A 23,471-nucleotide genomic window follows, 5' to 3' on the forward strand; every position below is an offset into this window, starting at 1 on the left:
CAAGGAATGCTCCGAAGGATATATTTTCTGATTTCTTTCATATCTTTGTTTGAGTTGAAATAAAAAATAGTGACGGTTAAAAAACAAAATACATAAAAAATAACTTTAAAAAACATGTTGGAAAATTTGAAGCTGAATATCAATAAGATACAAAAGCCTAAAGAAGTACATATTTCTACATAACTCTTGTTGCCATTATGAAGCCAGGTGCATTATAAAATGAACCGGTCCTTCCTACAGAAAAAGACCCCCCATTACATGATGCAGCCACCACCGTACTTCACATGGGACAGTGATTCTGTGCTTTCCTTGTTCCTCCAATTATAAAAGTAGGCATTATGGTCAAAAATCTAATTTAGTTTAATCAGACATTTAGAAAAAAAATTGTTATTTAATGCTGAATCCTCTTTTTCAACAATAATCTAGCTTGTTTTATATTAATACCTTCTTCCTCTCATTTTACACCAGAACCCGTCTCCTTCCAGCAGGACGTACCTAAGCTGTTTATATTTGAATATCATTGCAGTGTTGCAAAAAAAAAAAAAACCCTCATATCTTCAATTTCAATTAGGTTTTTTTTGTAGTTTGCTTAAAAATATCAACTGAAAAGCATAAAAACTACAACATTTAGAAGAAATATGTATGATTATTTCCTTATAACTGACAGTGATTATATAATAGTTTGATTCCATGTGCAGCTTGTTAGAGCCATAGAAACATAATTATGTAATTAAATAATATATAAAATGAAGGGCATTTTGAAATGTGTCCATCGTGAATTTGAAGATTAAGAGATTCTTTTCATTTACCATAAATATTTAATGTTTTTCCCATAAAAATAGAAAAGAAGACTATCAGTACTCTATCCGTTAAACAGATTTAATAAAGTTGCTGCAGACCAAACCTGCAGACAAGTTTTAATCAGTTGTAGTTGGGTAGAAATGGTTCTGTGGATGGCAGAGATGAACCTTTTAGAATCTGAAAACTGCATCCAGTGCTTAACCAAAGTAAAGGAGGTCCACAGATGACCTTATTGATGGCAGGAAACTGACTTTTTTCAGGTTCTGCCTTAAATAATTCCTCCTGTTTGACTTCATGTAATTTAAATCAGAAGCTTGCATCATTGTCTGGACTTCAATACACATTATTTTAAAATTTTAAACAAATAATTAAAACAGGAATTGTGAAGGATATATATTTATTTCTGGTTATGTTTATTATATCTTTGCGGTTGATTCATTTATTGATTTGTCCTGATTTCTGCAGGAAAGCTGGTAAAAAGGAAGCAGATGGTTTGTTGCTGCTTCTTGTGGGAAAGAAGCCTGGAGATTCAACAGGAGAAGCTTCCGGAAGAGGATTAGGGCCACTGGAAAAAAATTTTTTTACGGATTTTTAAATTTTATTTCAGTTTAACATGGGAAAAAAGTCAGAATTCTGACTTTTTTCTCAGAATTCTAACTTTAATCTCAGAATTCTGACTTTTTTCTGAGAATTCTGACTTTAATTTCAGAATTGTGGACCTTAATGTAGATGGGCTCCATGAAGGAAGAGATGTGGGAGCACTCAGCTTCACTGACAAAGATGTGAGTTGTTTGAGGTGGCCAGTGACACATTGGTGGATAAATGATGGAATTAGGCAACTTTTTACATGCCCGAGGGATCCCCTCATTAAAGGAGGAGCAGAAGGTCATTAAAACAAGAGAGCTAGTCTCTAAAACAGACATGGCTATGGCTTGATGCTAACATGTTTGTTAGCTGTCAGAATTCTGAGAAAAAAGTCAGAATTCTGAGAAAAGTCAGAATTCTGAGAAAAGTCAGAATTCTGGAAAAAAAAGGTCAGATTCTGAGAAAAAAGTCAAAATTCTGAGATTAAAGTCAGAATTCTGAGATTTAAGTCAGAATTCTGAGAAAAAAGTCAGAATTCTGAGATTAAAGTCAGAATTCTGAGAAAAAAAAAACAGATTCTGAGAAAAAAGTCAAAATTCTGAGATTAAAGTCAGAATTCTGAGAAAAAAGGTCAGATTCTGAGAAAAAAGTCAAAATTCTGAGATTAAAGTCAGAATTCTGAGATTTAAGTCAGAATTCTGAGAAAAAAAGTCAGAATTCTGAGATTAAAGTCAGAATTCTGAGATTTAAGTCAGAATTCTGAGATTTAAGTCAGAATTCTGAGAAAAAAGTCAGAATTCTGAGAAAAAAGTCAGAATTCTGAGATAAAAGTCAGAATTCTGAGATTAAAGTCAGAATTCTGAGATTAAAGTCAGAATTCTCAGAAAAAAAGTCAGAATTCTGAGATTTAAGTCAGAATTATGAGATTAAAGTCAGAATTCTGAGATTAAAGTCAGAATTCTGAGATTTAAGTCAGAATTCTGAGATTTAAGTCAGAATTCTGAGAAAAAAGTCAGAATTCTGAGAAAAAAGTCAGAATTCTGAGATAAAAGTCAGAATTCTGAGATTAAAGTCAGAATTCTGAGATTAAAGTCAGAATTCTCAGAAAAAAAGTCAGAATTCTGAGATTTAAGTCAGAATTATGAGATTAAAGTCAGAATTCTGAGATTAAAGTCAGAATTCTGAGATTTACGTCAGAATTCTGAGATTAAAGTCAGAATTCTGAGATTAAAGTCAGAATTCTGAGATTAAAGTCAGAATTCTGAGAAAAAAAGTCAGAATTCTGAGATCCATATTAAACTGAAAATAAAAAAACTGAAATAAAATAAAAAAATTAGTTAACTTTTTTTTTTTTTTCAGTGGTCCTACTCCTCTTCCGTAGAAGCTGGAGCTGAGGGGGGACATTTTTTCCAGCGTGCGGCGGCTGGCACAGGGGGAGGGAGGGTGAGGGAGAGAGAGAGAGAGAGAGGAGGGGGTTGGTCCGGGAGAGGGCATGGCAGCAGGAGCCACAGCGCTCCTCACTTGGTTCTCCTTCAATTAGACGCACAGAGCAGCCGCGTCCTTTGCGCCCCTGGCGCACACCCCCCCACAGGAGACACTGCGCGTCATTTTTCTGCTTCGCTTCACTCTGCGTGTCAAACAGGGCAGGAGCGGCTCCGAGTTCAGCCCGGATCCGGAGAAAAAGCTGATCCTCCGCTGCTTTCCGTCAGTTTGAAGCCTCCGCAGAGACACGGAGAGCCGCGGCGCTCCATGTGCGCCCCGGAGTTCAACCAGCAGGAACTGATCTGAGATCTGCAGCTTTAACGCAACAAAATACATATTTAAAGTCAGATTGACGCAGGGAAAAGGCGGAACCAGAACCAGAATCGGAGCTCAGCGCAGACATGCCGCAGGTGGAAATGATCCTGTTCCTCATCCTCATTATTGGGATGTGTGTGTTCGGCCAGGATCCGGCGTCCAAGGTGGTGTCGGACCGCTACGCTGTCTTCTGGAACCGGACCAATCCCAGGTAAGCGTCCCGAACCGCCGGCGGTTCTGCAGCGTGTCCCGCTGCGCTGCGCTGAACTTCCACTGAAGGCTGATCCGGACACAACTTTGATCAGCTCCGGTTAGAAACCCGCAGCTGGTCCAACCTGGACTGGATTCATTCACAGATTACAGATTCTTTAAAAAAAAAAAACAGATTTTCAAATATCTGCGTCCTTTATTTAAAAACCAAAACATCAGATCAGTTTTTGCACTAAAGTGTCAGACCTGGAGTGAAGTTTTTCTCTCTCCTTTTATTCTTTAAAATGCTGTGGATGAGCCAGAAAACGTTTTATATATACAGAGAAACACAAAATAGACCGAATTTTATAGTTTTTAAGCTTTCGGATGAAAATAAATGAGGAAAAGCTTGGAAATGGAAACACTTGGACTGTTTGAAGCAGTGCAATATAATGTTGTAAATACAGAGTCTAATAAATCACACTTCATCATAACAAAAACTTTTATTTAATAATAAAAATAGGGCAAATTAAGTCTTTATTTTAAACTCTTTATCAGAGGAAACTGGATGGACTTCTGTTCTCTGCGTAAAAATAAAAAAGTAGAGTTTTTGCAAATATTATATTTTTTTATTGCTTTTTTTTCTTCTTTGGCTCTAGATCCACTTTGGATTTAAGCAGCTGTCAAAAGCGGGTCAAACCTGGACCAAATGAATCTGCACCAAAAGCACGTTTGTTTATAAAAACCATGTGAAAGCAAGTGTTTCCAAACAGCTGAAAACCTTCCTGGATGATGTTATGCAGGAACCTTAACAAGTCAAACCTGACCTGCTTTGTGTTTGAAACAGTCCAGTTCCGATCAGTTAAGCTTTTATTTCTGTTGGGAAAAAATGATGAACGGAGCATTTCAGTGATATTTCCAGCTGAAAACCACTGAATCATTCATATCACGGTGCAACAAGGACGTTTTTGTTGTTTTATTCTAATCTCCAAGCTTATAGTTTCACAAATTTACATTTTTTTCCTCAGGATTTATGCACAGGAGAGAAAACATGGACTGCAGCGTCTATGATAGAAGCAGCAGCTTGTAATCCAACAGAAAATTATATAATTAAATCCAAAATATTACTGAGAATTCTGAGCGTCATGCTTTTATATTATGATAGTTTTTATCTAATATGAATTTTGTAAAAAGGTTTGCCTGTCGATCACCTGTCATAGCCGATCAGAAGAAAATGGTCTGATATGGATCTTTTCCTAATCGGTTCATCTAAACTCTGGACTAAATCTGTCTAAAACTGACCAGTAAAGTTTTCTAAATGCCCAAAAAGAACAGAAGTTTCATCAACTTTAGTTTAAAGACTCAGGACTAAAGTTAAACTGGTTACAGGAGTACTGCTTTGGTCATTTTTGAACCCATTTAAGAGCGTAGATTTTACACCTAGAAGCTTTATAAGGTGTAAAATGTTGTAAAGATAGAAATTACTATTATTTTTTTATTTAATTCAGAATTTCTATGCTTTCATTTATATATCAAACCCTTTTCGCATCATAAATAGTCTTTTGTATGATGCGTAATTTTGTGTTACAGTTTAGTTCAGGTTTAAAAAGTCTGTTTATTGCAGTTTTTAGACTATTTTGCCTTAAAAGCAGAAAAAAAAAGGAAAAAGTTTGTGTTTAAAATATTGGAAGTTGAGTTTCTAAAGAATCTGTAATCTGAAAATTAGTTTAGACCAGATTTGACCATTTTTAGTGTTTTTTTTTATTTTTACTGGAGCTGATTGAAGGTTTTTGATGATTCAGTGAAAAAAACCCCAGATGTTTGAGAGTTGATGCGTTGCAGCAGTTTGACATTACAGCTGAGTCTCTGGGAGTACCAGCAGTCACCTATTGCTGCTTGTTTGGTAGATTCTGGTGTCATAGTTCGATCTGAACCACAGACTTTTTATGCTGGGATGTGTTTTAGTTGAAAAGCTGCTCCTTAATAAGTGGAGACGAGTCCTCCGTCTGCGGAAGAGTCTGAGTTTATTAGGATTTTACTGTATTGTTTCTGCATCAGTTTGAGTGTTTTTCTCTCGGTTTGTTGCCTAAAAGCTCTGCGATGTTTATTAAAGTGACATTTCTGGTCCTGTGTGCTTGCAGGGCGCCTCCCATCATGAGTCAATGCCTCATGTTTGGCGTTTCACCAAAAACACTGCGATTGTGAGAGCCTGCGTCAGTCTGTTTCTGTCTCTCCTGCAGAAGTTTGGTGTCACGTCAGCTTTTTTTTTTTTTTTTTTTTTGCTCCAGGATAACAAACCTGTTTGTTGGCTGTCACAGTCCAGACAGCCACCAAGGCTGCCGGGCGTCTCCGTGACGAGGACGCCGTCGCGTAGAGCGTGTTGCACTCATAGATGTTGATCTGAGGTCTGAAAGTGCGGCTCCCAGGGCGTCTGCTTTTTCTGGCCTTGAAACACTTCCCAGCTTCCAAGTTTTGTCTCCCGGTTGCCATGCTCTCACGTCCAAATGTGTCCCCTCCCCTCCTCTTGGCTCTTGCTGGGGGGACCAAAAAGAAGCGGGGAAGTCCTGCAGGAGCAGCCAAGTCCCAGCGGGCTCCACGGCCCTGTGAGAGTTTCACACATGCCGGGGTCACACAGTCAGCAGTAACCAGGCGAGGTGCGGGTTTAGCAGCGCAGAGGGGGCATCGTTGTCAGGGTCAAAAACGGGGCAGCAGCACCGGTCGCGGGGGCCCCGGTGACGGCCCTGGCGCGGCACCCCGCCTGGGTTTTGTCTCTTTTAGAATGGAGGCCAAATAAATGAGTAACTCTAAATGACTTTCTCTCTTTCTCATTCATGACTTTAAACCTGTATGATGTAAAGTATGAGGGCCCCTCTGACCTGCAGCAGAACCTCACAGTATTCCACGGGCCCCCAGGACCCCCACTGTTTAATGTAACCATAGTCGGTGTAGGAACCTGCTGCGGTCTTTTCCAGATGAGCTTCTTTACTCTCCCGCCCCTCGTCTCCAGCTCTGTAGTGAAGGAGAACCGGCATCCGGAGCTGCAGTCCACACTCAGCCATTCATGAAATCCCCCTACAGGAGCTCTGGAATTGAAATAGGAACTGAGTCGTGAAAAATGGAAATGCATTGACATTTTCATGCCCCCACCCTATTGTATTAAAGAAGCTGAAAGGATTCCTTCTGTAATTTAGATAAACATGAGCCCTCGTTTGCAAAGCTTTGATGTGTGGGAGAGAGGGAGCATTCCCCGCGCTGCTGCTGCTAGTTGCTGATGAGACGCGGATGGGAACAAATTTGGAGTGAGAAGCTGTGTCTCTATCAGTTACAGCAGTTCTGTCTGTGGTCACTTACTATGATAACATGAGAGCGAGGAGTTTACACTGAGCAGAAAGTTACTCCGAACAAATTAAGTCTGGAAATGTTCATGTAAATTCAAAAGATTTATGAAAAACTTGGAAATTGTTGGTAAAACAGTTTAATCTGAGCCTGCTTTGTTGTTCAAACTAAATTACAGATGGACTGATGTCTCCTTGACTTTTGATCAGCAGCTTGTCCTTCGTCAATCCAAACCCCAATATTCATTCAATGCTTAATCCCTTTAAAAGTATTCAAGGTCCTCCTTTCTTTGTATACATTTGTACAAAAACTAAAAAGTTGTATGAGATATAGTTTAACTTCAGTAAAACAGTATCGATTCCCGCTTGGATCTGCAATAAATTTAGCAGTTGGAGGTGGTTTTATTCATGCGTTGTTGTAGTATTTGGTTAATTTTAGTGTTGCGCCGATGCCATTTTTTGGCACCGATACCTGGCTGTGCAGCATCAGCCGATACCGATACCATCTCTTTGTATATAAAGAACTACGGAAGAGGATTAGGGCCAGTGGGGAAAAAAAAAAGTTAACTGATTTTTACATTTTATTTCAGTTTAGTATGGGAAAAAATCCCTGACTTTTCTGACTGAATTCTGACAATAAAAAAAGTCAGAATTCTGAGATTAAAGACGGAATTCTGAGAAAAAAGTCAGAATTTTGAGAAAAAAGTCAGAATTCTACGATTAAAGTCAGAATTCTGGGATTAAAGTCAGAATTTTTAGAAAAAAGTCAGAATTCTGACTGAATTCTGACAATGAAAAAAGTCAGAATTTTGAGAAAAAAGTCAGAATTTTGAGAAAAAAGTCAGAATTCTGACAATGAAAATGTCCGAATTCTACGATTGAAGTCAGAATTTTGAGATTAAAGTCCGAATTCTGAGATTAAAGTCCGAATTCTGAGGAAAAAAGTCAGAATTCTGACTGAATTCTGACTGAATTCTGACGATGAAAAAGTCAGAATTTTGAGATTAAAGTCCGAATTCTGAATTTTTCCCATACTAAACTGAAATAAAATTTAAAAATCCCTTAACTTTTTTTTTTTTCCAGTGGCCCTAATCCTCTTCCTCTTCTGCATACTAGTTGGATGTAAAATAATTGCCATCATGGCTTTGTCAAGCTGCTGCCTACCTTTGTGAAGCAGGAAAAAGACTAATACAAAGTGAATCCAGTAGAACTTTTTATTGCCTACCAGGAATGGGTGACAATAGTTGAATAAACTTTTGTTCTCTCAAAATGGTAGTTTTTGGTACTCGCCGATACCCATATCAGCCTTTCAGTGCGGTATCGGAACCCTACCAATATTGGTATCGGTGCAAATGAATACTAGTTAATTTGTATCACTTTTTCCTCTGGAAGCAGTGAGTTTGGAACCAAATCCACTGCAGCTGATGTAGAATTTCATCATCGTGCAATCTCAGCTGATCTTTTTAACCGCTAAGCTAGCTTTTTAACCGCTAAGCTAGCTGATATGTTTGAATCCTGATGATGCTAATAAGTCAAGTTTGTTTTTACTAATTTTTTCAGTGTTTCAAGATTCAGTTAATGTTTATAAATCATGCCCTGGTTGGTAAATTAACATCTGCAATAATGTACTTTAACTGTAATATGCAATTACCTTCCACTGCACTTTAATTTAGATAGCTTCTGTCCAAACTTTATTTATTCATTTTATAGTAAAACCCATCTGTATATATGCTATTGTACATGTAAAAAAACCTTTTTATAGTAATATCCATCTGTATATTATATTCGGTAAATATCCAGCTGTAAATTTAGTTCATAACACTAATTATCTATATATTATATTCATCTATTAGTAAGATTCTGTTTATAATGGTGTTCATCTCTATACTTATTCAGTAGAACCCATGTTCTGTATTTATAGAACCACTATTTATCCTGCACTTGCTGCTATTACACTTCTGGTTAGACCTAAACTGCATTTCGTTGCCTTGTACCTGTACACGTGCAACGACAATAAAGTTGAATCCAATCTAAAAATCTAATCTAAATCAGTTAGTGTTTATAAATGCAGTTCCTAACAAGTTCTGATGCTATCCATACCTCTTAACTCAGGTTTGCCAGTCCTGTTGCTGCCTCTAAATACAGTCAGTGTTTATAAACTCAGTTTATATTGATGAAATCTGTCATTGTTTATAAATTAGGCTAGTACGGATGAATCCTAATGAATTTTTAATCCAGCTAATGCTCATACGTTTTGCTTGTGTCTTTACATTTCTTTGATGTTAAGCAGTTCTGCTTGTGTCAATAAAGACTTTTGATGTTTATAAATACAGCTGGTGCTTATAAGTTCTGCTTGTGTCTTTAAAAACTGTTGGTTATATAAATTTAGCAGGTATTGATATAAGTGATCATTTTTACTTTTGTCTATACATCTTATTAATATTAGGTACCCCTGCTTGTGTTTATAAACCCTTTTGGTGTTTATAAACCACTGCTGCTTGTGTTTGTACATTAGTAATTCATTAGTCCTTTATTTATTCATTTATGTCTGGTCATTCTGCCAGCTTTGCTTAATTCTGTTGGTGTTTATAAACATTCTTGAATCCTGTTGGTGAAATCTTATTTCAGATTTTACAAACTCGGTTACAGAAGTTCAGCTTTTGTTTATAAACCGTACTGGAGTTTATGAGTCATGTTCTGCGGTGGACTTAACCGTTGTGTAACTCTTCAAATGGTCTCAGCAGCAGAGCAAACCAGAACAATAATAGCTGAAAATGGTTCAGAAATGAAGAAGGTTGTTGTTGTTTGGAGCTCGGGACATACATGCAGGTTTCTGAAGCTGGTTTTTACCTAAATAAAATAAAATTAGGTGGGAAAATTTAAAACTAACCTGCATGGTTGATAACTTTCAGAAAGAAAAACCTTTCGTTATTAACAGAAGCTCACTGTAGCATGATAACCGGTTTGAATTTGACTTCATTAGCTTCAGTAACTATTATTGCCAGTATGGATGGTGTTTTAATGCATTGGATGGAATAGGATTAATCTGGACTGAATGGGTTTTTATATTTTATATTACACTGGAAAAAAATCAAAATCTAGATAAGTCATTTATTCTTAAAATAAGTGCATTTGTTCTTGGATTGAGGACATAAAAGATACACTTTGCCAATGGAAGAAGACAATTTACACTTAAAATAAGAAAACACAACTGCATTGTCTTATTTAAAGTGAATATTATCTAATTATCTTATTTTAAAAATAAAAATACTCATTCCATTGGCAAACTACCTTATTTACATACTCAAAATAAGGGTGAATACGCTTAATTTAAGAAATATTTCACGTTTTTCTAGATCGTTTTTCCAGTGCACAACTATACCAGCACACTGCAAAAAATGAAAATCTAAATAAGGAATTTTTGCTCAAATGAAGTGCATTTTTTCTTGAATTGAGGAGACCAATGGAGCGAGACAATTTACACTTAAAATAAAAAAAAAACTGCTCTGTCTTATTTAAAGCATCTATGATCTAATTATCTTATTTTAGGAGTAAAAATACTAATTCCATTGGCAGATCATCTTATTTACCTGCTCAAATTAAGGGTGAATACACTTAATTTAACACATTTTTTACTTATTTCTAGATTGTTTTTTGCAGTGCATTTGAACAAGATCATCTACACTGCAAAAATGATCTAGAAATAAGTAAAAATTTCTTAAATTAAGTGTATTTATCCTCATTTTAAGTACGTAAATAAGATTGTTTGCCAATGGAATGAGTATTTTTACTCTTAAAATAAGAGAATTAGATAAAATGCACTTGATATAAGACAATGCAATTGTGTTTTCTTATTTTAAATGTAAATTGTCTTTTTCCTTTGGCAAAATGTCTGTTTTACCTCCTCAATTCAAGAACAAATGTACTTATTTAAAGAAAAAATTACTTATCTAGAATTCAATTTTTTCCAGAGAAATGAGACAACATTGACAAACGCTACTGAACTTTTTTTTCTGGGCTCCAACTTCAAAACTTTTTGGGGGGATTAACGCTGTTGAGAAGTCAAGAAAGCAGCTAATCTCAATCTAGGTGAATTGATTTGCCTTTAATCTGGATGTTGATACTAAAAGTCGTGTGATGAACAACAATTCTACCTCTAAATAAGCTCAACAGGAAAGTAGCACCAGACAGAAAGTATCCCACAAAATCCAAACCAGGAAAAACACAAACTGTAGCTTTTTCCTGGTGGAAAGTAAAATGAGCTCCATATGTTCCCTGTCAGCGGCACCGGCTGTGTTAGTAATCAAATGACGGAATAAAGTGTAAGAGTTGGGTATTTACTGCTGCTCTGACAAGCAGCCATTAGTGAATTCCCTGCTCACCAGCTCTTTAGCTGCTTCATTAGAGCCCACCCGGGTCCATATGGTTCGCATGCAGCCCGCTGCCTGTTGCCCAAGGTGTTTATTTGTTGCTGATAGGCGGGATCAGCGGAGAATCGGGGCCGAGTTCCTTCCCTAATCTCACTGGCTGTTTGTGTCTGAGAAGCCATGGAAACTGATACCTCCTCCGTCATCAAAGAACCCCATTGGGTGGGACTAAGGACCTGACAGCTGGGGAGAGAGATTCCTGCATTCAGGGAGAGCGGCGTCACCCCAGGGGTCTCCTTTAATCCCTGATAATTCCCAACCAAAGCTCACCGTAGCAGATGCAGCATATTTCTCCTTAGGACAAATAAGGAACCTCCTCAGGTTCCTGTTTTCATGTTTGGTTTTAAGTTTTCACCTAAAAGGTCCTTTAAGATGATCCATATCTTTCCCAGATTGACCTCTGCTCCCTTTACTGCTCTTTTTAATCTCCACTCTAAGACACAATGCTCCATTTTCGCACCGGATTGTGAGCCGATGTTGTGATAGTTTCCCTGTGGCATTGTGAGTAGCCCCATTTGCATTGTTCCCAGTGTTTACCCTCGCTTTTCCCTCTCAGCCTTTCCCGGCTCCCTGCCGCTCGGTTCCGCTTGGATTAAGAAACAGGCTCAAAAAAGGAAGAAAAAAAAATAAATGAAGGGAGCAGGTCCAAATATTGACTGGGTCTCAGGACCACGATCCTTCTCACAACGCCAACGTGACGGGCTGAAAGCCCGCTATTGTTTGGCTCGTAGTCAGCGGCCCATGGTCGCCTTTCAGGCAGAGAGAGGGAGGAGTGGTGGCGGTCAGAGTTTGCATGTCTAATGGCAGAGAAGTTTTCCCACTTTATATGAAATCTATGAAAGTATTATAGCCAAAGTACTTTAAAAGTGTAATAACTGCAGCCAGGGATGAAATAATGCAAAGATTTTTGTGTTTTTTTGTGTTTGTTGCTCATCAAAAATAGGCAGAAGTTAAACTTATATAAGAAATCTCCTTAGATTTGGACGGACTGGCTTTTGGTTTAATTGTTTCACTTCATTTAGATGAGTGTTTGTTTTCCTAATTGTGTAAATTTACAGTAGTGTTTATGGAGGAATATTTAACCCATTTCTGTAATTTATGCGATTCTTAGAGCCAACCTAAGATAAACGTTATGATCATGCCCTGCAAAAACAAACAAGAGCCAGATTATTTTAGATTATTGATCTTCTTTTGAAAATATTTGACTTCAATATTCTGCCGGTGCAGTGAGACAATTGCGCCTGATAAGACTTCTGGATATCATGATATACATTCTCAAAAACAAGAAGTGCAATCAGCTTATTGCACTGGCAGATTATTGCCTTTATTTTAAATAGAATTTTCCCAACAGAATAATCTAAGAAAATCTCCAAACTAGCCTCGTGAGACCATCCTGATCTCGCGAGCTTTCAAGGTTTCACTCTCAGATCAGTCTGGAGACTCTCCGTTAAAGAAAATTTGGAACCGTTCACCAAACGAACGTCCAATCAGCGTTGGCTTTGAGGCGGGTTGAGGTGTGACGCAACGAGAAGCGCGACAGTTCAGTCTAAAGAACATGGCGGCTTCAGCCGATGAACCTAGCGTTAGCGTGGCTATCGAGCAAGTTTTATCGGAATTACAGAGTATTTCTTCACTGAAAGAAGAGCAAAACACTGCTCTGGAGGCTTTTCTCAGAGGAAAAGATGTTTTTGCTCTTCTCCCGACTGGTTTCAGCAAGAGTTTGATCTATCAATTGGCTCCTCTTAGTTGTCGCTCTGTTAGTACGTCATATGCTTCGTTGATCTGATTGGTTTATTTGGCCCGTCTATCACCAACATAGGCCAATCAGCTAAACAGCATTTTTGCCCCTTCCCAAAATTACTTCAACGGAAGGTTTCCAGATGGATATGCGGAGCAAATCCATCTGGCGGAGTCAGGTTATCTCCAAACAGGATCCAAATTCACCATTTACACTACCCTTGAAAAACCGTGCCGAGACCGGTCCGAGCTCAGTAACTGAGATAACTTATTGTGTGTAAATGGAAAGCAAACTGAACTGAACCGAGATAGACACAACCGGACCAAGCTAACTGCAGACCAGTTCCAGAGGCGGGTTCGGCTCGGTTTTTCCCTGACTCGGTTCTCTGATAACAAGAGCGCATGAGAAGAATGCGTCATTTCCGTCTGGCTGCACATCGCGATTCACACTCCATTCCAGTAGTTGGCGGTAATGCTCCTCCGGAAGTTGTCATTTTGATTTGCTTGATTCCCTCCTTCTTCGTCTTCTTCTTCTTGTGTTTTATGGCGGTTGGCAAACAACTTTTGGTGCATTACCGCCGCCAACTGCTTGATTTCTGCGATAATACCGCAAATCGTCACTAGGAGGAGAGGACTCGAGGAACTGAGATAGGGTGATGTGTAAACGGTCGTCAGAACCAAGCTCGGCCTGGTTAACTGATCCGAGATCGGACCGTTCTTGGCATGGATCGGTTTTTCCAGGGTAGTGCAAATGGGGTAAAACAGGTGAGCTCTGAGATTTTAAGACTTGGTTAGTTGTTTGCAGTTTGCTTTCCTTTTAATTTTGGTTTCTTTTTAAATCTTTGCGAACAATACTTGGTTCTACAAGGTTCCTTATTGATCATTAGTGAACAAAGGATCATAGAAAACAGCAGAGAGGTGCAGGAGCAGCGGAGAGGAGCCTGTTTACGGTGGAGGAGCTGCAGAGATCCCCAGTTTTGTTTGGATATACATGCAGTGATGTGGAAGAAGGCGCTCCATTAAACATCAGTGATTTAGCTCAGAGGATTTTAGAAAACAAGAAGAGCAAAGTCCTGGAGTCATTGCTGCTCTGCTATAATGAGAATCCATCCGGGCTGAACTTCATTCTGAGCATGCATGCGTCCATCACTTATGGAACATATACTCAGATTAATCTGTGAAGGGAAAGACGGCAGCAGAGCAAGAGAAGTCAGATTTAGATGCAGGCTTGATGAGGAAAAAAGAAGAATTGAGAAAAATCTAGAAAAGAAACATAATATGTTATAACCAGTAACACTAGAGACTCAAAAAGCTGGAGACTTTATCTAAATTTGCTATCCAACACCCAAACACCTCATCCATCCTCTCTCCGTCCACAGCTGCTTGTCTTTAGTGGGCTGCTGCAGGCTGGTGTTGCTCTGCAGCTGGTATTAAATGGAGACACTTGCATCCTGGACAGGTTGTTTGTTCATCACAGAACAACATAGAGACACAGAACAAAAACAAACATGCAAACAGACACCTTTGGACTGTAAGAACCTGGAGAACCTGTAGAAGACCCATGAATGCACTGGAAGAACATGCAAACTCCAAGAAGATTAAAATTCAGGACCGCATAGCTGCCAGACAAAAGATGCTCTAAAGCATTTAGACTTGCTAAACTGGGGGTTACATAGAAACATCAGTGTTTTATTAAACAAAGAGCAGTAAAAGCCAAAAACCTCAGAATCTCCAATATCGCAGTCTGACATGGAAAAACTAACACCTCACATCATCCTAAACACAACGTCCCTACAGTGAAACATAGTGGTGGCTGCATCATGCTAATGTGGGAGCTGGAGAGAAAATCTGTGTAGCGAAATCAAGTCGATCATGGATAGAAATAAGCTACACTAAAAGAAAAATTAAATCTTAGTTCATCTTTTAATGAATAAAATAAGTGGATTTTCGCTTTATTTTAGGTTTAAGATAAATAAAAAAGCTTCATTATGTGAACATTAATAACATTAATGTTATTTTGAATTGAGAAACACTAGCAGAAATTTTTATTTACCAGCTAAAATCAAAGGTATATATATATATTTTTAAGAAAGTTGAACTTTTTAGACTTTTTTAACTTTTTAGATTCATTTTTAGAGAAGGAGCTACTCACTGGAAAAACAATCTAGAAAAAAGTAAAAATGTCTTAAATGAATGTATTTACCCTTAATTTCACTAGGTAAATGAGCTAGTTTGCCAAAGGAATGAGTATTTTTACTCTTATAATAAGATAATTATATAAAATGTACTTGAAATAAGACGATGCATTTGTGTTTTATTATTTTAAGTGTAAATTATCTTGTTCCATTGGCGAAATGTTTCTTTTACCTCCTCAATAAAAGAACAAATGCACTTATTTTAAGAAAAAATAACTTCTCTAGATTTTGATTTTTTTTCCAGTGCAGAAATGGTTTCAGGCTAAGGCAGAGTTTTGCCTTCTAGAGAGAGTTGCCATTGATAAGTTCATATCCCATATTTATGTAATTTATTGGTCTAGTCAAAGTCCGGACCTAAATCTGTGATATCAGAGAGTTTCATGCTAATCTGACTGAGCAGGAGGTATTTTGAAAAGAAGAAATAAAAAATAATTCAGTGTCTGAATGTTTGAAGCTGGTAGAGACGTACCTAAAGACCTGCAGCTGTAAGCAAAGCAAATTGTGGCTCTTTAAAGTATTTACCAGGTAAATATACGTGCATATTATGCTTTTTAAAGTTTTATATAAGGAAGGAAAACAGCAATGTCTGTGTCAGCAATGAGAAAACTACAGGATGGCTCTGCATCTCATGGGGAGACTGTAACCCGAGGCATTCACGCTGAGGAGTCCTGAGGTGGGGTCAGAATCCATGTTTCCACCCGCAGGAAGTGTCAATCTCCAGAGGCATCAAAGAGAGCGCAGTGAATGTGATTTCCTGCTCTGGGGGCTTCGCAAACTATCAATAAACAGACTCAGAGAGGCGTCATATCTTCCATTTCATTACAGAAGCCCGCAGCATTAAACCTCCTCGCAGCACCTCTGGAAAATGGGGAAAAAAAATAAATCGGAAAGGCAGGCTGCCACATTCTGTTGTCATGCCCCTCCCCCTCGTGTTGCTGATCAGTTTTACCTGACATAATCCACTCAGAGAGTCGGGTTTCTGGTCAGGTAAGCTGTGAATTTCACACTCAGCTTTCTGCCACAGAGGAAGGAGGGAGGGAGGCAGTCGTCACAGGGGGACACCAACACCCCCCTCCCCGTAGAAGAGAGCTGTGTGCGACCCCCCCCACACCCCCCGACCTCCACACACCCTTCATGACTAATAAGGCAAAGGGCCCCAGGCTACCAGGGAGTGATTGACAGAAACTACTGACTACTAATAAGAATGGCAGCTTTTATTGCCTCAGTTAGCTTCCCCTCATGTTTTGGCACGGCAGTGGCACTGCATTAACAACCTAAACATTTATTGGATTTTATTTTATTGCTTTTTGTCAATCACTTTTATGAAGTTTTTAGATTTATTCTTATTGAAAATTGGTTTATTTTCCAAAAACTGCCTAAAAGGAAGGCGATGAAGACTATGAGGTGGGATATATCGAGCTAAACCAAAGGTTCTTTAAAAGAAACCCAGCATCACCTCAGCGTAAATAGCTCTGAGAATTAAAGCCAGACTTTTTTGTTAAAAATCCACCTAAAAAAAAACCAAACAACAACTAAACAAACAACATACTCAAGGTAAAAACAGAATAACTCGCTCCAGGCTTTGCCTTAAAAATGTAACTAAAACTTACAGATGCATGAGTTAACAGGACTATCAATATAACACATTTATGAGGAGTTTATAGAAAGGCAGCTAATATTTAAATAGCTGCTTAAGTTGCCTTGTTAGCTTAAGGCCCCGTCCACACGAAGTCAAAACGAACACGAAATGCTGATATTTTCCAAAACGTTTGCCGTAAAGACGGAGACGTAAAATAAATGTGAGCGTCCACACGAATGCATGAAAACGCTGCAAAATGTATGCCAGGCCTGTAAGTGGCGCTGTGGTGCCAAAGCAAAAATAAGCGACGAAATGTTGGGCATGCGCACTAATATTTATACATGGTTGCCCTGCGGGTCCATTTTCGTGGTTCAGTCAAATTCAGGTGCTGAACTATGTCGTCGATATTGCTCTGTTCTTCCTGGAGATATTCCAGAAGAAGAAGATTCTGTTGTAAGCCCGACAGCAGGGTGAGTAGCATTAGCAGCAACGGCGCCATTGTTGTTGTGATGTGTCGCGCATGCCTGTTTAGAGGCGACGCTATGACGCATGCGTGTAAAAAAAAAATATGCGGTTAGAGCGTAAAGATGGAAACGCGAAAACGGCGTTTCAGAATCTTCCCACTCTGAAGGCTGAATAAAAAAAAGATCGTTTACAGACCCCCGAAACGCCGGCTTCGTATGGATGAGAGGCTGGTTTGGTGAAAAATTTGTGCGTTTAGGCCAGGGTTCGTCTTCGTGTGGACGGGGCCTAAAAGGCTTAATGTGGAAAACGGTTAAAACAGAGTCCTAAAAAAGTCTTAAAAGGAATTGAATTCTTCAAAATATAACTAAGGCCTTAATTGGTATTAAAATGTCTTAAATCAGTCTTTTGTAGGTCTTAATTTTTAAAACGACGTAAATACGATCATTTTTATTAGGATTTTTTTTTGTAATCTAAATAAAACATTAAAATTGACTTTTTTTTTTCTTTTTCTTTTTTAAAATAACGGCTCGCCACTATTGGTTCAATAACCATTAAAAGTGTTGTTGCGGCCGAGACATTTGCAGTGGCGGCCGGCCCATAGGGGGCGCTGGGGCACCGCCCTCCCTAATAAGAAGAGAGAAACGTAAAATATATTTTTACAAATTAACTCATAAATGTCAGTTTTACTCTCTAGAGTGTGTACCTATAAGCAAAACAAATTATATAAACTACATTTCCCTATCTAATGTCATTCATTTGTGGATTTCCACAGACAGACTCCTACCGTCTCTGTCTTGGGGCGCTGATCAGACTGCCCCACATGTGCAGAGAATCTGCCAATCATGTACTATTGCTAGGTGAATTTAATAATTTAATGGCCAATCAGTGTCTCAGAATTTTATGGTCTTGGGGCGCTAAAAATACTGCCCTTTAACAGGCTTCTGCACCCAATGCGCAGGTGCAGACAATTAGAGGGACGATGGCGAACGTAACGAGCGAGATGCAGCTTCCACCAAATTCTGTGAGATCCTTATTTATCTACCCGTTTGCCAGAAGAACATCCCTGTTGTAGGATATGAAAATTTCATGTCATGGTTATTGTGACCAAAATCATCACTGTTACTGTTATTATATAGTTAATTAAATCATTACCGTTAAATTGTATTTATTGTCCAATTGTTTATTTGAATTCTTATTCTGGATTAGTTGGAGACATACACTAGGCTATATCAGCCCCACCAAAAATGTTTTTCACCAGCCGCCACTGGACATTTGGGAGATGCGCCATTAACTTTTTGTCTGGAAAATATGAGCAAGTGAAAATGTAACCAAAATTGTCTCCAGCCAAGAGTTTTCTCCATGGCTAAAACCAGGGAACATACATGAGGCTCAGTGGATTTAGTGCAAGAAGTCATTCATGTTCAGAACCATGGGAATTAAAGGCGGTGGAGTCGCACATGCGAAGCGCGAAACACAAAGCGTCAAAATCGAGTTACTGAGAAACAGCCGGTATTTCTCGGTTTAGTTCCACCCTTGTCTCTGCAACGCCTCCACTTATCACCAAATCAAACATACTAAGAAAACCATACAAAGAAAAATAGCTGCAAAAGACTTTGAAACATTTGAAACATTAGTGCAGTGGTTTATGTTAAAATAAACCTTTGGGTTAAGTTGTCGCAAGCAGGTTTTTCTTGTTTCTTGTGAAGTTGGTCTTAAATTTTTATTTCAAGTGGCATTAAAAAGTCTTAAAGTCTTGAATTTAACTTTCCTTATGCTGTAGGAACCCTGTAAAAGAACATTCTTGGTACCAAGAAGGGTAATTCTTTGGATTATACCTGAATTTTCTCATGGCTATTGAGGCGTTTGGTCCGTTTGCCTGTATTATTAACTTGTTTTGATGGAAGAGATAAAGATATATTATCGTATCGTATTACGTATTCTCTCAAGACTTTATATTTCCCCTTGGTCCCAGAGATTGTGGTTTGGGTCCTACTTTGGAACAGCTAACTCATAAAATCTGATCGAACCAAAATAGCTCTAAGTAACCTCCTACTCATTTTTTTTAATCAAAGCCATACAACCACATTTTCCTAGAGTGGACACTTAGAGAAATATGTTTTAGTTTGTTTCATTTATGCCTAAAAATTAAAAACCACCCCACTCAACTGGATCAGTTGAGCTTTTATTCGAAGTTTCCGCAGACACATTTGAGTTAGATTTGCTACAATGCATCAAGAGGATGCAACAGCGAGCTGGAAAAGTGTTTGAATTCAGTAAACAATGCCTGGATGGGACCCATTGTGCCCAGATGTGAAACAGTTTGGCTTCTTTAGGTCTAATCTCTGCCAGTCTCACCCCGCTGCACAGAGCTTCACTTTTTTCTACCGTTTTTTAATCTTAGTGGGGGCTTTTTTTGTGTGTGTGTACTCTGCTAAATGCAAGTGGTGAAATGGCATCCCCTGTGTCTTTGTAGGCACCGGTGAGGGTATTAGCAAAGAGGCTCTAAGGGGCTTAAGAGGTCAGTCTTCCCTTTGTGTGGAGACACAAAACCCTTCCTGTGGGACCCTTCACCCCTCTCTGTTCCTCACTCAGAAAGCCAAGCCCTGCCTGACCATTCACATTAATCAGCCTTAGCTCCTAATGACCGCAGGAAAGCCTCTGAAAAGTGCTTCCAAAAAGGTCCTAAAGAGCCTCTAAGCTGCTAACAGACCGGCCACAGCTGATGCTGTTTGCAGGGCATCACTAAGCATCAAAGATAGGCGGCTGGGGGCTCATGCATTCAAAGAACTCATTTTTAATCCCCTCTTAATCCAATCTAAAACTTGATCTTAGACTGTTTGGACCTTCTTGGTGCATGAAGGTGTTCCCACATGTTAATGGCCAATAAGGACAATTTCAAGGCATCAGGAAGGTGTCCTCATTGCTCTGTTACCCGTATAGAAAGACATGAATACATCGAGATCATGTCCATATAAGGTCACCTTTACTGCATCACTAACGCGCCCTTTTACGCCTTTTAGTACCTTTTTTTTATAAGCCAACGAAACTGAGCCCTTTGATATATAAATACCATTTCTCTTGGTGGTTTTAAGTGTAGCTTACATTCTGTAACTGATCTTTTCTTGGTGGAGAAGGAGCCTGTCTGCTGCAAGACATTTTGTTCAAGCATTGCCTGCCTAGCCTACTGTGAGGAAACATTGGTTATATGGCTGTAATAGATAACATCTATCTGGTAGAGGAAGTAAAACCTGAAGAATAATTGCTGTTTAGAAAATAAATTGGTTTTGAGGGGGTGTTGGGCATTTATACCCGGTAAACGTTTCATACTATCTGGCAAAGTTGATCCGTCTGCTAGAGGAAGATTTAGTTTTCATTTATTGATAAACTAGTCAAAACTAGTCAAAAAGAGAAGAAGAAGGTGCCTAAATGAAGAAAAAGGTGCATAGGCTATATATAGTACATTTTATACCGACTTTGAGAAACTGTTAATGGGCTCTACGCCTGATCTCAGTAACCATGGACAGACATAGCTGCCTTAATTTCAGGAAGTAGTGGAGTTGGTCATAGAGCCCATTGAAAGTATCGTCAGCAAATTTAAACACGGCTTTCGTAACAGTGTACTTCAGGTACAAAAAGGAGCTTATTTCTATAGCGCCAATTCACAACACATGTCATCTCAAGGCACTTTACAGTTCAACCAGATCATCCAGTCAGATTGATTCATAGTTTTCTATCTAAGGAAAACAAGTTGATTGCATCAACTAATTGACTAGAAGGCAATCCCTCACACTAAGCATACTTGTAGCGACAGTGGAGAGGAAAAACTCCCTTTTAACAGGAAGAAACCTCCAGCAGAACCAGGCTCAGTGTGAGCGGCCATCTGCCGAGGCCGACTGGGGTTCAAGGAGACAGAAGCAGAGACACAAAAAGCAGCTGTAAAAGACGGCCCCGTCCAGGAAACACACAGCCAGGCAGACGACTATTTCTATTACGGTATGTTATTGAAAATACTTACCTGCCGGGCAAAAACTGGTTGAAAAGACATGATTTACATCCAAACCACATCTGCATTTGGGTGGAAGATGAAAAGCCGTAATTTTCAGATAATTAAAAAGTCATTGAATATTGGGTTTGCAACGTCTTTTCAATGACTATTATTGGACTAAATCACACCAACCAAACACAGCCCAATTTTCAACAACCATTACTGGGTTAAACCAAGACTATGGCGGACTGACCAGATTTTGCCTAAAAACCAACGTCTAAATTACATCTGGTGTTTGGGGGGGTAAGTTTGCACCTACCATTATGATGAGTTTGGAGGTAAGAGGTGTTAGCTGGGCTTGTTTTGGTTTCGACATATTCCAGTTTAGCAGTTTTCTACTTTTGTATAATTTGGCCGATGTGATTATAGAATTCATGCTTCACTTTGGGTAGCAGCCATTCAAAATGGCCCCTCCCAATCAAACGTCAGCCGAATGGCAGCCCACTCCCCTGCAACTCCCAACAAATTCTCCTCCATGAACCCAACATGTTTTTTTTTTTTTTTACTAGACTCCACCCTTTCAATGAATAACATGGTCTGACCAGGAGATGAAGCTTCTCTTTAGATCTTAATGTTCACAAATCATGACAGAATATTTTAGTACAAAGATGGATGTTTAAAAAGGAATTGTAGGGGACCTGCCACATCAAGGAAAGTGGGGAAATTTTGAATGGCCACTAATGTATTAGCCATATTCCTGTTGGATGAATGTGCCAACCAAGTGTCAGTTCCTACCCTTCATGGGGGCATTTCTTACCCAGTGTGAAAACAGAAAATAAAGGTTCTATATTGGGTGCTACTTGGCAGAGATGTTAATGAGGTTAGAACCAAACTACTTGTGTATTTTACACCCCATCTGAGAGATTTTGTAAATGTTTCGATGGTCCATCTTCTCCGGCTTAGTCCTGTCAGGGTCGTGGTAGGGTAGGTGCCTATCTCCGGTAGTCTATGGGCGAGAGGCGACGTACACCCTGGACAGGTCGCCAGTCTGTCGCAGTGTTTCAGTCACCTACAGTTCAAAATAGTTGTCTGTATTTTACTCAAGATGGAGTTTTAATTGGTAAATGGAAGTAATCATTTCGTACTAACCTTGTTTAGAGTACAAAAAAAGGCGATCTATGGCATTACGGCGCTGAATGTGACCATTTAACATTTTTGTGATCTCCTTATAATCATAAGTTATTTTGATTTTAATTAGGGGTTGTTTTTTTATACTGATCAAAACATAAATCATTGAAACGTATTCAACTAAACTGTATGTAAGATTTTATAATTTTTTGTCGCAGTTTATTTCTATAATTCTCAAAAATACCGATATGCAGTGATTGGCCAAGTAGTAAAAATATCATAACCTCCTCAAGTGGGTGTAAACAAAACGTTTAAACTACAGCTGCAACTAACTTTGATTAATCGATTAATAGTCGGATAGCCAAAATTTCTTTAAAGAAGACTTTTTATGAAATTGAACCAGGTGAAACTAAAAGTTTTCCACCTGAGGAGTTCTGGATAAAGCATTTTGAAAGACGAAAATGTTTTTTTTTGTCTTAAATGCAAAATGTTTGGATATTTTTTTTACAATTTTAATATAAATGCTGCTCTAAGTGGGTTGCTCTTTCAGCTAAAGGCATTCTTTACTCGATTAATCAATTACTAACTTGGATGACAATTACTTCAATAATCAGATTAATTTTGATTAATCTGATTTAAACCGTTTTTAAGCATCTAGAACAGAGCTGCTCTCTTTCCTGATCACTGAATCAACTTGTGGACAGAAATTAGGCAAATCTGGCATCTTATTTGTCCAGTTTTTGACTTTTTAAAATCCGAACAGGAAAGTCTTTGCTGTCTTGTTTTGTTTCAGTTAAATGGAGGTAATGAGAATAAACCGGGCTGCCAGTAAGGGCCGCATTGTTAGCAATTACCAATTGGTTAAACAGTAAAATTGTGATCATTCTGACAGTTTGGGCCTAAGTTTCAGAGTGAAAATTTTCTGGAACTGTGTGTTTGTCAGTGCGGCTTTGGAGCAGCGCCTGAAACTAAAAGCATGCAGACCTCCTCGCTGGGACGATATTTCCTGGTGTTTAATGGCTGCTGACTTGAAGGTTTTTGTGTTTTTTGGAGGGAATCGGGGAAAGCTGATGTGGGAGTGCATGACTTTTCCTATGAATCACGGGTGATTCAGGGTGACAAAGCTCTCGGACAGCCCAAATACACAACTCAGATCAAGCATCAATGGTGCTTATTAGTTCTGGTTTCCCAGTGTTGCCTAATTCCTCAGGTATGAAAACACTTCTTGCTGTTTACAGGCTGATAATC

At 38.7% G+C, this 23,471-nt stretch overlaps 1 protein-coding gene across 1 annotated transcript in view; it reads left to right on the forward strand.

Moving 5' to 3' along the window:
• Positions 1–2,857: 2,857 nt before the first annotated feature.
• LOC119791462 (ephrin-A5b-like) overlaps positions 2,858–23,471 on the forward strand; it is a 136,380-nt gene continuing 115,766 nt past the window's right edge. The window contains exon 1 of the mRNA XM_038297572.1: positions 2,858–3,394. Coding sequence (XP_038153500.1) covers positions 3,270–3,394 — 125 coding nt within the window. The 5' untranslated portion in view covers positions 2,858–3,269. The remainder of the gene's footprint in view (positions 3,395–23,471) is intronic.

The sequence above is a fragment of the Cyprinodon tularosa genome, unplaced genomic scaffold (assembly GCF_016077235.1).
Source record: "Cyprinodon tularosa strain WSP-4 unplaced genomic scaffold, ASM1607723v1 ctg391, whole genome shotgun sequence".
Classification (NCBI taxonomy): Eukaryota; Metazoa; Chordata; class Actinopteri; order Cyprinodontiformes; family Cyprinodontidae; genus Cyprinodon; species Cyprinodon tularosa.